Consider the following 16,887-nt stretch of genomic DNA (forward strand, 5'->3'; position numbering starts at 1 on the left):
TCAGCATTAGCATGTGATAATAGTGGTCTAATTTTTTTCCAGCTCAACTGTCAATGTGCGGGTTGGGTCGTATTTTTGTTACACTTCTTATTGAAAATTGTAATTCAGTGGCTTTGTGATGAATCTGAATCTTGATGGGTGGTCGCTTTAAGTGAGATCACAGCGTTAGCTTCTTATGAATGACAGTTTGTGGCAGGGTGGAGATTGGCGGTGTTTGTGTTTGGCGATGAATCCATGTGGCACAAAAATGCTGAAGATCCACCCCTAAAACAGGCCAATTTCACAATGGCAAGGAATAGGTTTATAGTTATTGATCCTTGCTTGGGGTATTTTGACAAAAGCATGCCACAGACATGTTATTAAGACTCCTGGGAACACTTTAATTGTCACAACAGAAAATGCATAGTAGGCCTTGTGTTTTCTGAAAAGTTTGATTTAGCCTCTAAAGTTAATCGAATCGCTAATTCAGAGCACATCCCCAGTTTTAAGAGGGTGTGCACCCTTTTGCAACTACATTTCTTTCAGTTGTTTACTTTTACATCTCTTGAAAAGCTTAAACAACATTTTTCAATTGAGCTGTACAGGTTAAAGGCTGCATCAATGGTGGAAAAAGTTTGGAAATTATTTATCTTGGTCTCCTTTTTGTGTATCACAAAAACCTGGCATTTGAATAGGGGTGTGCAGACTTTTTATATCCATTGTAGATGGATTGATAGATAGAGCACAGCTTTGTAACGTCTTTCCAACTTTTTACACACTTTTTATAAATCCTATTTTGATTTCCAAAGGCTGCGATAAATCAGTCTTTTTTCCCCCCCGATTTTTTTACTCCATTTTTGGAATCCTAAGGCTAACTCATAAAGTTTTCAAGTGACTTTGATGGTGCCTCAACATCTGAGTGACTCATCTTCTCCAACTGGAGGCCAGACAGCCGCCGATCACAACGGAGCTTGTTGGTGTTTAGGAAATGTAGTGCTGTCGGGAAGACGAATGCAGTTCCGGGAAGGAAGATTTACATTCTACAAGCGCGCGTGACAATCTCGTTGGGTGTTCGCTATTCGGTATTCTCGTAGCGTGGATGGATGCAGGCGTAGTGCGACCGAGGCATTGCTCTCCTCCCAGGGCTTCGTTTTCTGATGTTGCATCATCACATCGGAATATTGAACTCACTACCATGGAAATGATTTTGTGATGTGTCAGTAGTGCACACAAACATTCATGAAAAGTTGTAGAGTTCAAGTCTTTGCAGTGATCCAAGAAGTCAAGGCATGTGTTGTCTTCCCAACGTAAGATCATCCTTGTCTTGACTTGCCCTGCGTGCGCTCAGATGTTTCACACATGCGACCTCCATGTGTGCAATGAAATTTTTCCCGTAAGAATAAAAACTTCCCTTGCTATTTCCCAGTTCACCTATTACTGATGCAGTGTATTGCAGATTTTTTTTTTCATATACATAATGCGCATAATTCGCCATATCGCAGAATTTGAGTGTATGCTCTAATTTTGTTAGTGGAACCTAACCCTCACCACCATGAGGATTTACTCTCGTGTACAAGACTTTTTCTAAAAAATAAAAAAGGACTTTTTAAAAAAATTAACATCCCTTTTCCTCCTTAAAAAATACTTTTTTCCCCCTCAAAATGTATGACATTCTTCTAAAAGAAAAAATATTTTTACAAAATATAACTTTTTAAAAAATTTATATATATTTTTTTTAATTGAAAAAAGAGCTTTTTCTTAAGACTTTTCCCCTTCGAATATATATATATTTTTCTCAAAACGTAAGTTTTTAATTCTTTTAAAAATGTGGAACTTCTTCCCCTTGGAAAAATAAGATGTTTTTTTGACGAGAGTAGTGATTTCCAATCTTTATGGAGCGAAGGCACATCTCTTGGCACACCAACAAACAAAACAATGTCACAAAAAGTAGATACACAGTCATTACTGTATGTACTTCCTGCCATATTTATTTAAAAGATAACATTCTAGATGTTTCCCCCCCCTCAAAATGTATTGCTTTTTTTCCCTAAGAAAAAGTACTTTTTTTTAAATGACAACGTTTCGGTCGAAAAACATGACTATTTCTAAAAAAAATATGACAGTATTATTTATTTATTATACAGTGTAGGGTATCATCTATATTCACGTTTGTGTGTGTGTTTTTCAGCGCAGGCATGGATGTGGCTTTTGAGGGCACATTGACCGACACCCAGACGGATCTCCCGGTCCTTGCCTCAGATAAGTGAGCCCTTCACATGCAGACACCGGAGGGGGGTGTCTGGGTGGTGGGGGGTGGGGGCGGGCAGGGGTTCAGCACTTTTGACCACTGGGCCTCCCCACCTTGAATGGCCTTGTTGAAAAGCACAGTCATAAATTGTGGGATGAGCCACAAACCTCCCCCCAATCACAAACCCCAACGCCCCCCCCCCCCCCCCCCCCCTCCCCTCCGTTCAATGAGTGGTGGTTTCCATCTCGGCTAGCCTCTCGCTCTTTAGAGATGAAAGGATAAGCAGAAGAATAGGCACAAAAGACGGTCAGGTTCGTGTTACCGGGACGGCCCTCAGAGAAAGCACATGAAAGGCTTCGGGGATGGGAGAAGACACGGACACCGACAGCGAGACGGACCGTCGTCAAAAGACGTTTGGCATGATTCCCCGACGCTCACCTGTGCGCTCAATTCAAACTCAAACCTTGATCTTCAAGCAATCACACTAAATGTTGGTATTTCATCATATCTAGCGCGATTGTGAGTAGGCTTTACACGATCAGAATTTTTGGGGCCAATCACCGATCAGCGAGTTTAAAAAAAACGATAGCTGATCACCGATGCTATCACAAGATTGAGCAATGTTTCTATTTCAATGACTTGTTCATTTACTGTATATACTTGTGTACTGTATACTGACTATGTTCAAAAGTATTCTCTAGTCAGGTGATGTATTCTAATCAGTCAGCTCAAACCAACATTGACTGAGGAGTATCTGCAACATTTGCACAATCAACATTGTCCCAAACTATCGTACTACTCGCTTGAAGTCTCGGCGCCCTTTGCACAATGGTCATTGCACCGGACTATTGCAATATTAGTCATTCGAAACTGCTCTCAGTGCTAGAGGACTCTGCATCTTTTTGCACAATTGTCAAAAAAAATAAAAATAAATGTACCTCTAATCTTTTTGAGAGTAGTAAAACTAAACAACTGAGATAATGTGGTTGCCCAAGTGTGCACACCCTCTTATAAGTGGGGATGTCGCTGTTTTCAGAATTACCCAATCACTAACAAAATCAATTCAACCTCTTGCTAAATGATGGTCAGCACACATCTGCCACCATTTTAAGTGCCTCTTCTGGTAGGCTTTTCCTGACATATTAATGGTGGAAATGGTTTTGAAATGATTTATTTTGGTCTCATTTTTTTATATCACTGAAACCTAGTATTTAAACATGGGTGTAGCGACTTTTTATATCCGCCGTGTGTCCCACTGAACTTACATTTGGACTCAAATTTGCACAAATCGGACAATAACAACGCTTTTCTAACAGCAGCATATCATGCACTTTTTTGTTTTTCACACCATGTAGCGGCAAATTGAAAAGTACCCAAATGAATAGTAATAAACACACACACACACTATTTTTCCATGACTATATCAATTAAGTATATCATATGTAATTTTCTTTGCTCTTACGTAATACTGTGTCAGATTATTATTAGCAGTATTCTTGCGTTTGACTGCATTTGATTTCTCCCATTGTTACGAATACATGTGTACCCACTCAGTTGCCGGCCAGCGCTGTTTTTCATTGTGTACGAAGCCAGGACACTCGAAAAGTGGACGTTTTGGTTCCACTTGGATATGGTAGTTTTCTTTTCCATTTGGGTGAATTTTGATTTTTCTCAAACTCCCTCATTTCTGGAGTGGTCGCCAACGACAAGTGTAGCCTCCGTCCGGGTCGTATCGGCTCCAAGTTGGTCTTCTGTGCGTCGCACACCCGTGCAGAGTCCTTCTCATGCTATCGATGCTATCCATCTCCTACTGGTAACACTGACTCTGGTGTGCATCGAATGTAGAGTTTCCCTAACAGCACAGGAGCTGTGGACTCTGAGGTTAAGTCCCAGTGGCCAATGCTAACACATGCTAACGTGTCCGCAGGAAGTAGGAGCCATTTCATTCTTCCGGCTCCCACACAGTCGCGTGCACACACAGAAAGGACCCTTGCCCCTCACGCCACGCTGAATTTTCCACCAAACAAGGTGATTATTAATAATCTTCTTGGGTTTCTTCTGCTTCACATTTGCTTTTTTCCTCGTTTTATGAGAAACTTGTTTGGTCTACTTTTTATCACTGTGTAGCATTTCACACGCAGAATTATTGTGTGCGCTTTCAAAGCCAAGTCGTTTGTGATATGTGTACAGTAATCAATGTGGAGCGAGCCCTGCCGAAAATAGCAAAAGTAATTGGTGCCCCTCTAAAAATGATTATAATTGTTTATATTAATAGCTTAAACTAGGGATAGGCGAGTACTGATACCAGGTATGGGGATTGGGCCCTTTCTGGCCTTATTTTAATTTATCGGGTACTCGTGAAGACTGCCAGCCATCGATACTTAAGGCAAAAAAAAAAAGCTGACATGAAGAGCTCAAAAGAGGATGGGTGTTGCAACGGGACAATGAGCCAAAATACAAACGCAAATCAACAACAGAATGGCTTCAGAAGTGGAGTGGAGTGGCCCAGTCAAAGTCCTGACCTCAGCCTGATTGAGATGCTGCGAGCTATTCACATCCCGGGAATCCTCTTGAACTGCAACCGTTTTGTCAAGACGAATGGATCCGAAATTCATTCTAATCATTGTGCGCGTCTGATCTGCAACTACAGGAAACGTTCGGTTGAGGTTATTGCTGCCAAAGGAGAAGTTTTGATTGAAGGTTCACCGTACTTTACTGTATTTGAGTTTTTTTTTCCCCCTCAGTTCGTTTGAAAAGGTTTTAAGGAGTATTAGTGTTTGGCAGCAGAGGCCCCTTTCAAGGATGCACAGTAGCGCCACTAAAATTAGATTTCCCAAATTCCTGAGTGGGATCTTCACCATCAACACACACACTCCTACTCTCCTCGGTGTCTCCCTCGCGGCATTCCTCCTCTTCGGCGGCATTTAGTGTCACTCACTCAAAATCCTCTAAAAGCCATCCGCAGTTCTCTGCATCGTAGTCTTTGCCCAGACTCGCCCTGCGTGCTGGCAGATATTTTGTGCCTGGGGGGGTAACGTCAGCGAGAGTTTGCAGAGAGAAAGTTGTGAGTGCGGACAAACAAAGGTGTCGAGCCAAAAGGGCGCCGGTCCTCCTCCTCATCCTGGTGTCGTCACCTCGGGGATTTTACCCGCTTTAGTGTCTACGCCCATGGCACTATTTAAAAAAATAATAATAATTTTGTCGAAGCACCGGGGTCAAAAGGGTGCGATCAAAGTCAATTCAAATGCAAACTCTGGGGTTCAGTGAATATTTTAATAAGTGAGGAGTGTTGTCTTAGAACTGCTCCATGAAGAAAAGCCCTAAGACAACTGTTGTGATTTGGCCCTCTATAAAGTGGAAATTGAATCCAATTGAAACACATATGGAGGCTGTCAGGTGTGTGCCGAGGCAACAGGTGGGGATATAACACGGAACTGATTTTAGCCCATCAGAAGCACACAGAAAGTCATTTCCGGGAAAGTCACAGTAACCAATCATACGTGCAGAATTTCTTGTTAATTCTGCACTTCAATATAAAGGGAATCCATCCATCCATCCATCCATCCATATTCCTTTACCGCTTATCCTCACTAGGGACTATTGTTCTATTAGTCATTTCAAACTGCTCTAATTGCGAGAGGGCTCGGCATCATTTTGCGCAATTGTCAAAACATTTTCTTTTTAAATTGTACCGGCATTGTCACATTACTGGTAACATTTTATTGCTCAGTGACTGTGTTTTTATGTCTCAAAAGTATTCTGTTTTCGTACTAGAGCAGCTCCAACTACCGGAGACCAATTCCTTGTGTGTTTTTGACATACTTGCCAAGTGAAGATGATTCAGATTCTTAGGAAGCTGAGTCCGGGGGGCTCCGTGCGGGCTCTGCTATGTCCGGGTTTGAAGTCTGGGCTTCACTGTTTAAGCTGCTGCCCCCGCGACCCGAACTCGGATAAGTGGAAGAAAATGGATGGATGGATAGATAACAAAAAATGACAAACCATTAACACAGATGCACATTTAATATTTGCAAATTATATATGAATATCCGAGCAGTAAGTTGAAGTGTGAAAAAATTCACAAAAAGTCTAAATGAAAAATGCAAACTCTGTTAATGAAAAAATATCAATACAACAGGCATAACAATTTATATAAAAAATGATTCAAACAAAGATTGAACAAATTCCGGAAAATGTTCACCTGGAAAACAAGACAGAGCAATCCAACAACCCACTTCCTGATTTTCCGTTTATTTTTTTTTGGGGGGGGGATTTGTGTTTTGGGACAAACAACATTTTCATGAACCCAAGCAGATTTTCATTCTGTCATTAAATCCCCCTTAAATACAAACCTGATCCGATTTACGCCGCTCTCCTCCTGCCTCGTACGTGAACTCTGCACAGGCTTTGGCGCCATCCCACCGTGCAATATACCACTCGGGACCGTGGTCCCCAAACCCAAGCCCCGCTTGTGTCCAGATGTCACACGCATACACACACACACGTAGCATGACATAATTACACATGTCCACTGTTACGTTTGGGACATCCTCCTTCAATGGAAACTGTAATTGGAAACAAGCTATTATGTCAATTATGGCAAATGGCTGAGCTTGTCAAGGCGGCCTAAGTGTGGCAGACGTCAGACATCAATTATGGCAACCTCGCTGCCGTAGCCCGCCGTGCTATATCCAGCCCCATATAGCGAGGCGGGGTACTGGGGATGATGGTGGGGGTTGGGCCACCATCCCATCCTCTTCCAGTCTGATTTGTTGGCCGTTTTCCACTTCTGACATCCTTTCTTCAATCAATGGACCGCGCCAATTGACCTTTACCACACACACACACGTGCACATAAAGTGATGTAAGGCCCCACATGGTTCCAATTTCGGGGGGTAATGCACCACTCCTTGCAATCTGACCCAATTAACCAGAGTCGGCTGGAAATGTCCCAGCGCTAGACGCGGTGGCAAAGAGGTAAAGGTTCAAAGGTGAGGTCTACTTGTGTGTATGTCTGTGTGTGTTTGGGTGGGGGATGGTGGACGCCAACCGTATGGCTGTATGGCAGCCGTCAGCAAACCTGTTAGCTGCTTGTCACATGTTCGGTACAGGTGCAATATTGATACAAATGTGTCAAGTATTGATACTGTATTGTAGCTGTACGATGTCCTGGTTAGGGAATGGAAACATTGGTTCTTTTTGAGAAGTGGTTCCGAGTAATTCAATTCCTAGAAATCGTTTTGTTTGCTTGCCTGATGATTCCACTTCTTGATTCCTCTTAGGAGGAAAAAAAAAAAAAAAGAACCAGTACTTTGACTGGGACTCGACTGCATGTGAGGCCACTTTTAAAGCGCCTCGTTCTGGGGTGTGATTTGGCCGAGGCAGCGTAGGGAAAAACAGGGCGTAAAACGGGAAGATAAAACAAATTTGAAATAAAAAAAATAGAGCTTTGACCATGACTCGGCCGCTGGCGAGCCCGCTTAAAGCACCTCGTTCTCAGATGTGATCGGGCTCATGCCACGGTGAGAGTGACAGAAAAACAAGGAGGAGAAAAAAATAGAACCACCCGTCAAGGGGGTGCTTGCAGGTGGGCCTCTGGGTAGCCCTCGACTCTTTCTGGCGGTGGCAGTTTCTAAAAAGTGGGTTTCTTTAAAACGTGCAGAAGGTATTTTGCAAAACTATGTCAGATATGTTCATTTAAAGTGTGTTTAGTTACATAGATAGTAATGTACAATCATATCACTTTGGTGCAAACTGTATGCCGGTCAGGCCAAACAAATATGAGCGTTCATCCAAAGAATTCCATACCAGATTCTAGTACGTTTCCAGATTCTGCTCTAGTACGTCTGCCACAGGCGCCGTTAACCTACACGGAAGGAGCTGGACGAAGTAGTTCTAAGAGAAAGTCGTGATTGGTGCAGATTTTAATGGACATGTTGGTGAAGCAAACAGGGGTGATGACAAAGTGATGAGTAAGTTCGGCATCCAGGTAAGGAATCTCAAGGGACAGATGGTGGTAGACTTTGCAAAACGGATGGAAATGGCTGGAGTGAACACTTTCTTCCAGAAGAGGCAGGACTATAGGGTGACCTACAAGAGCGGAGGTAGAAGCACGCAGGTGGATTACATCTTGTGCAGACGATGTAATGTGAAGGAGGTTACTGACTGTAAGGTAGTGGTAGGGGAGAGTGTAAGATGACTGGTGGTGGGGAGGAAGATTAAGAAGACAAACACAGAGCAGCGAACCACGTGGTGGAAGCTGAGAAAGGAAGAGTGTTCTGCGGCTTTTCGGAAAGAGGTGAGAATGGCTCTCGGTGGATAGGAGGAGCTTCCAGAAGACTGGACCACTACAGCCAAGGTGATCAGAGAAACAGGCCGGAGAGTACTTGGTGTATCTTCTGGTAGGAAAGGAGAGAAGAAGACTTGGTGGTGGAACCTCAAAGTACACGAAATTATACAAGGGAAGAGGGTAGCTAAGAAGAAGTGGGACACTGAAAGGACTGAGGAGAGGAGAAAGGTATGTATGCAGGGCGAAGGTGGTGGTGGCAAAGGTCAAACGAGGCATATGATGACTTGTATGCCAGGTTGGACACTAAAGAAGGAGAAAAACGTATGTACGTAGTATCGAGGTTGTTTTTCTTCCAATATATCCGTTATCGCACATTACCGGTATCGTTGGCAAAGTATCGTACTAATGCTGTATTGTGAGTTTGACAGCTTGGAACATTGACAAATGGAGGACCAACACACAAGAACAGTATGCAAACAAACAAATTGCCGGTCATGCGTGAAACTGAAATTAGCGCTTGGTAATGTTTACCTTCAGCAAAAGGTACCGGAACATTCGGCCTAGCAGAGGCCTGGTTAGGGACGACTCGGAGTTTGCTAATTGGCTTAATGAGAAGCAGTCGTTGACTGGCGAGGGCCACCGAGTGCCATCGGGCGACGCTGGTCTTGTTTACATGGTTTGAGGCCCTCTCCTCTTACAGGCCACCTCGCTACCACCGCCAATCCCCGTGGGTGTCACGTTGCAGGACGCCATCCACCCAGGACGGCTTTCACTGGGATGTGTCGCTAGTTAATCGTCTGGTTGCAAGCTTAACACCTCCTTCTGGTGTCAGCCACCCCCCACCCCTCTTATCCGCCGCCTTCACCTCCCGTCTCGCCAGAGGCAAAATGTTACAGGTTCTAAACTTAACTCACCGTACAACACACGGCCGGATCGTGTTTCACAGACAGACTTTGTCTCGGAAAGGCAATTAGCCGCAGCTTAATTTTCATAGTTACAAAGGCCTCGATGCGGCCCGCTGGTTCATGTTCCCGCCATCTCCATCTGTCAGCCTGTAAAAGACGACATTATCTCGCCTTTTTACAACGATAAATACAGCATTGACACAGAATTGAGGGATGAAGTCGACCTGGCAACTTTCTGCCTTTGGATTTCGTAACAAGCCACTTCTGGACTGCCAATTTACGGCATCTGACTCGCTGTCCTGTGTGCAGTGTACTGATATGAGATGGGGGTGTGGTGGGACAAAGTCGACCAGACGATTGTCTGCTTCTGAGGTTGTCTTAAGCTACCGATGCTAGATGGAGGTGTGGAAGCTGACGCAGTATTTTCCTGCCATTGGAGATAGGATGAAGTCCCTTTCACAGTGCCCATCTAAGCAGACTTTTTCCTGGCTTACTGTTCTGTTATTAGGTACTGATGTGGGATGGGGGACGAAAAGGAAATAGCAGGAAAAGGTTGACCCGGCTGTTTTCCGCATTCAGAGGTCAATTATTTCCTGCAATTTTCTGTTTTCATAGATATCAAGTCCCTTTCACATTGCCCATATAAGATGACTTTTTTCCCCTTCTTACTGACCTGTCTGTAAGGTACCGATGAGGTATAAGGGGATAAAAAGTCAAACTGCAACTTTGCCACCTGGCTATTTGCTGCCTTCGAGGGTAAGAATTCATGCAGCTACTTTCTGCTTTCAGAGATATCAAGCACCTTTCGCAGTGCCCATGAAACTTGACTTTTTCCTGGCTTGCTGGCCTGTTTGTAAGGTACCAGAGAAGGGGGGACTCGAGTCAAATGACTTGACTCGACTCAAGTTGCCAGTTTTATGACTTGCGACCCGCTTGCCAAATACTTCAGAAAGACTTGACCTGACTTTGACTTGGGAGCCATTGCGTTCCGATCACGGCGATGAAAATGTCGTTGACAAACGTGCATTCATATTTTCATACTACTGAACGTGTTTATTGAAGTGTCGCCTTAAAAATGTCATCTGTTCTGTCGCCTCTGTGATAAAGCTGTTTGCACTGTGTTTTTAAAATTGAGACCACAGCATATGAAACAACCTTTAATCTAATGGCAATTGTCCAGAGTCAGAGCTTCTAAATAAATTAACAAACCCAACTGAGTGATTTAATTAAAGTAGACACAGGAGGAATCCAGATTTTGTTCACATTACTTTTTTTTAAGGATAACAACATTTTTGTCATATATTATTTCCCTAATTATGATTTTTCTTTTATTACCCCTCCAATATATGTTGTAACTGGAGCTAGCTCGTATGACTTGACTTAAACCAAGTAATGACTTGACTCGACTTGAAATTTAGTGACAACTTAATTTTTTTCCCACAGTGACTTGGGACTTGCTCGAGACGGGCGGCTGCAGTTCTGAGGACCCGGGTTAAAATCTGGCCTTGCCTGACTAGAGTTTGCATGTTCTCCCCGTGCCTGCGTGGGTTTTCTCCAAGTACTCCGGTTTCCTCCCACTTCGTAAAAACATGCATGGTAGGTTAATTGAAAATTCGAAATTTCCCAAATGTATGAATGTGAGTGCGATTGCTTGTATGTTTATATGTGCCCCGCGATTGGCTGGCGACTAGTTCAGGGTGTACCCCGCTTCTCGCCCAGAGTCAGCTGTGATAGGCACCAGCACGCCCATGATCCATGTGAGGATAAGCGGTACAGAAAATCAGATCTATATTCACAATTATTATACCACTCCTATGGAAAAATGTCTCCCATGTCCGAAACAACCATGCATAAAGTCTTGTTTTAAAAAAACGTACTAATGATTTAAAAATGTCAATATTCACAGCGAAGGCAAATTTATCATTAACAGTAAAGACAGCTTGAGTGAAAAAGAAGGACTGTTTATAAAATTCTGTGGGCCATGTCCCTACCGTTATTGATCAAATTATATGAAATTTACCCCTGCAGGTAAAAATGGTAAAATTAGATTATTTTCATGAAAGAAAATGGTTTCCTTGACATAAATGTGGATGAAAAACTAGTGTGACCATTATGAGAGAACCTGACAAAATGAAGCTGTTACTACTGTGCGGAGTCACACTGCCCCCCTGTGGACAGGAGGATAAGCCCCCTATTGACACCCTATAAAGTCCTTAATTTTTCACATACGTCCGAACGAATCTTTTCCCCGATCAGCATCCAGGATGTGACCAGTGGTAGCGAGGAGCTGAGTAACGGTTGGAGGGATTGTGGTGGTGGGGGATGAGGAGGGAGGGGATTGGGGATTGGGGCTTGGTGATGGGGTTTACTCCCACGGACCAAGCTGTCATTGTGCATAATCTGCAAATTTCCTCAGATGACGCAAAGACTGTGACTTTGCCTCTCTTCGTCATCGCCACATCCCGTTCTCTTCATCTCCCAATGCCTCGCTCTTGTCGGACGGGAGACAGCGACGCTCAGCAGGTAAGCTTCCGGATTTGCGGCCGCCCTACCTGTCCCCTAACCATCCTTCCCATTTTAAGTCAAACCGGTTCCAGCATTTTTTTAAATTTCATTTGATTCAATTTCAAGGTTTAGTCTTTGAATGGCAGTTGCTGTTTTCCATGTTTTTCAACTTTTTAAGTGAAAAATTTAAAGTGGTTTACATGGTAGAAAATCTAAGTTTCCCAGTAGCTTCCCTGGTACAAAGTCTGCATTTACTAATAATATATTATAATTTTCTACCCAGTAGAAAAGACATTTCCTACTCTTTGACGGGGTAGAAAGTGGAAGTTTACAGTTTACTAAGTACAAGGTGAAGTTTGCAAGTAGTTTACCTGCTAAAAGGTAAACACAAATGGTTTACCAGGTAAATGGGACGTTTGTGAGGGGTTTAGATCGGTAGCTTTTAATTGTAGTTTACCCGATCGAGGCGAAGTTTATTTGCGCTTTACCAGGTAGAAGGTGACTAGTGATTTATCCAGTAGAAGGAGAAGTTTAACAGTAAGACGGCAACGTTTAGTAGTAGGTTAACAAGTAGAAGGTGAAGTTTGCTAAAATGTTATCTCGTGAAAAACTGACGTTTATCAGCTGTATAGAAGGTAAAGGTTACTAGTAGTTAAGTCTGTAGATGGGTCTAGATTTTGTAGCAGTTAGGTCAGTGGAACGTAAAGTTGATGAGTAGTTACGCCGGTTGAATGTGCCATTTAATAGTGGTTTACACAGTAGAAGATGAAGTTTACTAGTATTTAAGACAGTATAAGGTGAAGTCAGAAGTTTATTCATGGTGTACCTGGTAGAAGGTAAACCTTACCATGGTTGGCGGAATAGACCGGGTTGAAGGTGAACTTTATCAGGAGTTTACTAAGTAGAGGTTGAAGTTCACTAGTATTTTACCTGGTCAAAGGTGACATTTATAAGATGTACACAACGTAAGGTTTACTGATAGTTCAGCCTGTTTTTGGTAAAGTTTACTACAACCCCAATTCCAATGAAGTTGTGACGTTGTGTTAAACATAAATAAAAACAGAATACAATGATTTGCAAATCATGTTCAACCTATATTTAATTGATTACACTACAAAGACAATATATTTAATGTTCAAACTGATAAACTTTGTTTTTAGCAAATAATCATTAACTTAGAATTTTATGGCTGCAACAGGTTCCAAAAAAGCTGGGACAGGTGGCAAAAAAGACTGCGAAAGTTGAGGAATGCTCATCAAACATCTGTTTGGAACATCTCACAGGTGAACAGGCTAATTGGGAACAGGTAGGTGCTATGATTGGGTATAAAACGAGCTTACCTGAATTGCTCAGTCATTCACAAGCAAAGATGGGGCAAGGTTCACCTCTTTGTGAACAAGTGTGTGAGAGAATAGTCAAACAGTTTAAGGACAATGATCCTCAGCGTACAATTGCAAGGAATTTAGGGATTTCATCATCTACGGTCCATAATATCATCAAAAGGTTCAGAGAATCTGGAGAAATCACTGCATGGAAGCGGCAAGGCCGAAAACCAACATTGAATGCCCGTGACCTTTGATCCCTCAGGCGACACTGCATCAAAAACCGACCTCAATGTGGAAAGGATATCACCACATGGGCTCAGGAACACTTCAGAAAACCAATGTCAGTAAATACAGTTCGGCGTTACACCCGTAAGTGCAACTTGAAACTCTACTATGCAAAGCAAAAGCCATTTATCAACAACACCCAGACACCCCACCGGCTTCTCTGGGCCCGAGCTCATCTAAGATGGACCGATGCAAAGTGGAAAAGTGTTCTGTGGTCCGACGAGTCCACATTTCAAATTGTTTTGGGAAATTGTGGACGTCGTGTCTTCCGGGGCGAAGAGGAAAAGAACCAACCAGACTGTTATGGACGCAAAGTTCAAAAGCCAGCATCTGTGATGGTATGGGGCTGTGTTAGTGCCAATGGCATGGGTAACTTACACATCTGTGAAGGCACCATTAATGCTGAAAGGTACATACAAGTTTTGGAGAAACATATGCTGCCATCCAAGCAACGTCTTTTTCATGGACTCCCCTCCTTATTTCAGCAAGAAAATGCAAAACCACATTCTGTACGCGTTACAACAGTGTGGCTTGTAGTAAAAAATTGCGGGTACTAGATTGGCCTGCCTGCAATCCAGACCTGAAAATATCAAGTTGAAAATGTGTGGCGCATTGTGCAGCGCAAAATACGACAACGGAGACCCCGGACTGTTGAATGGGTGAAGCTGTACATCAAGCAAGAATTCCACCTCCAAAGCTTCAACAATTAGTGTCCTCAGTTCCCAAACGTTTATTGAATGTTGTTAAAAGAAAAGATGATTTAACACAGTGGTAAACATGACCCTGTCCCAGCTTTTTTTGGAACGTGTTGCAGCCATAAAATTCTAAATTAATGATTATTTGCTAAACACAAGTTTATCAGTTTCAACATTAAATATCTTGTCTTTGTAGTGTATTCAATGAAATATAGGTTGAACATGATTTGCAAATCATTCTATTCTGTTTTTATTTATGTTTAACACAAGGTCCCAACTTCATTGGAATTGGGGTTGTAGTAGTTAACGCCATAGAATGTAAAGTTCATGAGTAGTTAAGGCGGTAGAGGTAAAATGTATTAGTAGTTTACCCGATACAAGGTCAAGTTTACGAGCGGTATGCACGATAAATGGGAAAGTTTATAGTCATTCAGATAGTAGAAGGTAAACATTACTTGTAGCTCACCCGGTAGTGAAGTTTACTTACTGGAAGAGGTTTACGAGTGGTTTACCCGGTAAAAGGTGAATTGTACGCGTAGTTTACACGGTCAAAGGTGACGTTGACAAAATGCATGTAATCTGCCATCAACACATTTGAGATCAAGGAGTCGCCAAGAAACCTGGTGGCCAAATGAGGATTTATAGCAATCTGCATGAAATGAGATCCCGATGCACTGTGCGCGTGTGTGTGTGTGTGTGTGCGTGTTTGTGTGTGAGGGCACAGCGAAAATAAAATGAAGAAAAGTGAAAGGAGGGCTTATAAATGACAGATCTTCGCAAGGGTGACGGGAGCAGATGTGATTGACGGACTGTTCTTAAAAACGTCAAACAACAGATTAATGCACACAGATTATCATCCCGGAGTGGGGAGGGGAAGGGCTGCACGCACACACACACACATATGTAGAGATGGGGTGTCAGGATACCAAAATCTCTTATTTTTCTTCGTCTTCTGTAGTTTTCTTATTTTTGTCAAATAATGTGTTAACTGGTCACCATAGTCACCTCTGCCAAGGAGCATTTGTCATTTGGTTGTTCGTTAGCAGGATTGAGCAGAAACTACAATTGGAAAATCCATAAATAAGCGAAGTCGAGAATTTTCCCTTTTAAAAAAAAAAAAAAATGAATTAACAAACATTTTGACTTGCATCGCGTTATTTATTTATTGATAAGTAAACGTAGAGCAGCTCACATTGTCCTTTTGAACCCTTGTGTAGTACCGTTGTCATTGTTTATCCTAACATTGAGCACTGAACCCTGATCTTTCTACACTTTGCTACGTAATACAGTGCGTTTTGTTCTAGCTGACTCTGGGTCAGTCGTACCCGTTAACCCTTCTGTTGTGTTAAAAGAAATGTTCACAAGTCAATCTTATCCACCGCTTGTTCATGTTATTGCATCAATATTTAGTGCAACTACCAGAATCACTCACTCATGTATTTACATGTATTTTGTATGTAATGTTATAGGATTGCATGAATTAGACATGTCTGCTCCCTTTTTATTTATTTTTTTTTTTACTAAATTTACGATACTGAGTAAATGAAAAAAACATTTAAAAAAAAAACATAGTATAAGTTTTTCCAGTTTTATTTTTACATTTTTAACAGATTTATTTTAGTTTTAAACTTCAAAAACAGCTCAATTTGACCACATCAGGAGCGTGAAATTAATACTTCTCTGACAGTGTCAAAAATGTTTTAGTTTTGTTTAAAACAGTGCTTAATATAGATGAAATATAATGGGAATATTTTTTTAATATTTGCAAATATAAGTACAATTTTAAAAATAACAAATTCGAAAGTACTGTTGAAAAAATATATAATAAAAATAAGTTGAATCAAAATGTATTTAAAATGGTTCAAACTGAGTGTTTAAAGAAGCACTCTCCCATTATAGGCCCCCAAAAAAAAAAAAAATCACTTTTACAAGCACATTTTACTTATTTTAACAGATGGCACTCAGGGTTGGTGTAACGAAATTATACTTCCATTTTAGGAAAAAAATGTCAGGTGGGATACACTGAGAGTTGTCTACCAAAGGCAAAAGTACAGCTCTTGCATCTCTCGCGCTCGTACGTGCTGTACCTAATGATGTGGCCTGTCACATCTTATGCCAAAAAAAATCCACTACAAAAACAAGCAATGTAGAAAGTTATTATTTTAATGGAGCCTCTGGTGCGTTTAATATCAACTGGGACATCTGAGCAAGTTTTGTATTGCACCTCCCTCCATGGGGGGGAGGACGGCGCAGTGGCATAGGGCGGTGGCGGTGGGTTGTGGGGGGGTTTGGATTATATGTCCATCCCTTTACAAATCTCACACCAAACAATCAACTGTTGCAAGTAATCCCCTGGGACACACAGACACCGAACACTCACCACACATGCACACACACAATACTATACTGTAGTTCAATATGTATTTACACGATCCTCATTTGTTCCATTCATGTGTGGAGCGGCTGCCTGACGTGAACTTCTGTGATTGTCACCCAGCCTTCACAAATCAGATTTGACATCATCGCGCTGTCATCAAAATATAAATGGGGAAACTGTACAAGTCGTTTACCTGGTACTTTACCCGGTAGAAGGTCAAGTTTGTAGTATGCGTTGTGAGGGGCATCCCACTGATGAGTTCAGCTGATAGAAGGGAAAGTT

The 16,887-nt window shown here is 42.1% G+C and overlaps 1 protein-coding gene across 10 annotated transcripts in view; it reads left to right on the forward strand.

Moving 5' to 3' along the window:
- Window positions 1-2,430: 2,430 nt before the first annotated feature.
- Window positions 2,431-16,887, forward strand: part of slc1a9 (solute carrier family 1 member 9) — a 38,451-nt gene continuing 23,994 nt past the window's right edge. Inside the window, exons 1-5 of one of the 10 annotated variants that reach the window (XM_061750505.1) lie at window positions 2,431-2,717; window positions 4,155-4,255; window positions 10,862-11,014; window positions 11,835-11,941; window positions 13,122-13,206. In XM_061750505.1, the coding sequence (XP_061606489.1) occupies window positions 11,008-11,014; window positions 11,835-11,941; window positions 13,122-13,206 (199 nt within the window). In that variant the 5' untranslated portion in view covers window positions 2,431-2,717; window positions 4,155-4,255; window positions 10,862-11,007. Of the gene's footprint in view, window positions 2,718-2,749; window positions 4,256-10,861; window positions 11,015-11,834; window positions 11,942-13,121; window positions 13,230-16,887 lie in introns of those variants that run through there. The other 9 variants (XM_061750501.1, XM_061750503.1, XM_061750506.1 and 6 more) reach the window with 9 other exon arrangements.

Source organism: Phyllopteryx taeniolatus, chromosome 16, assembly GCF_024500385.1.
Source record: "Phyllopteryx taeniolatus isolate TA_2022b chromosome 16, UOR_Ptae_1.2, whole genome shotgun sequence".
NCBI classification, from domain to species: Eukaryota; Metazoa; Chordata; class Actinopteri; order Syngnathiformes; family Syngnathidae; genus Phyllopteryx; species Phyllopteryx taeniolatus.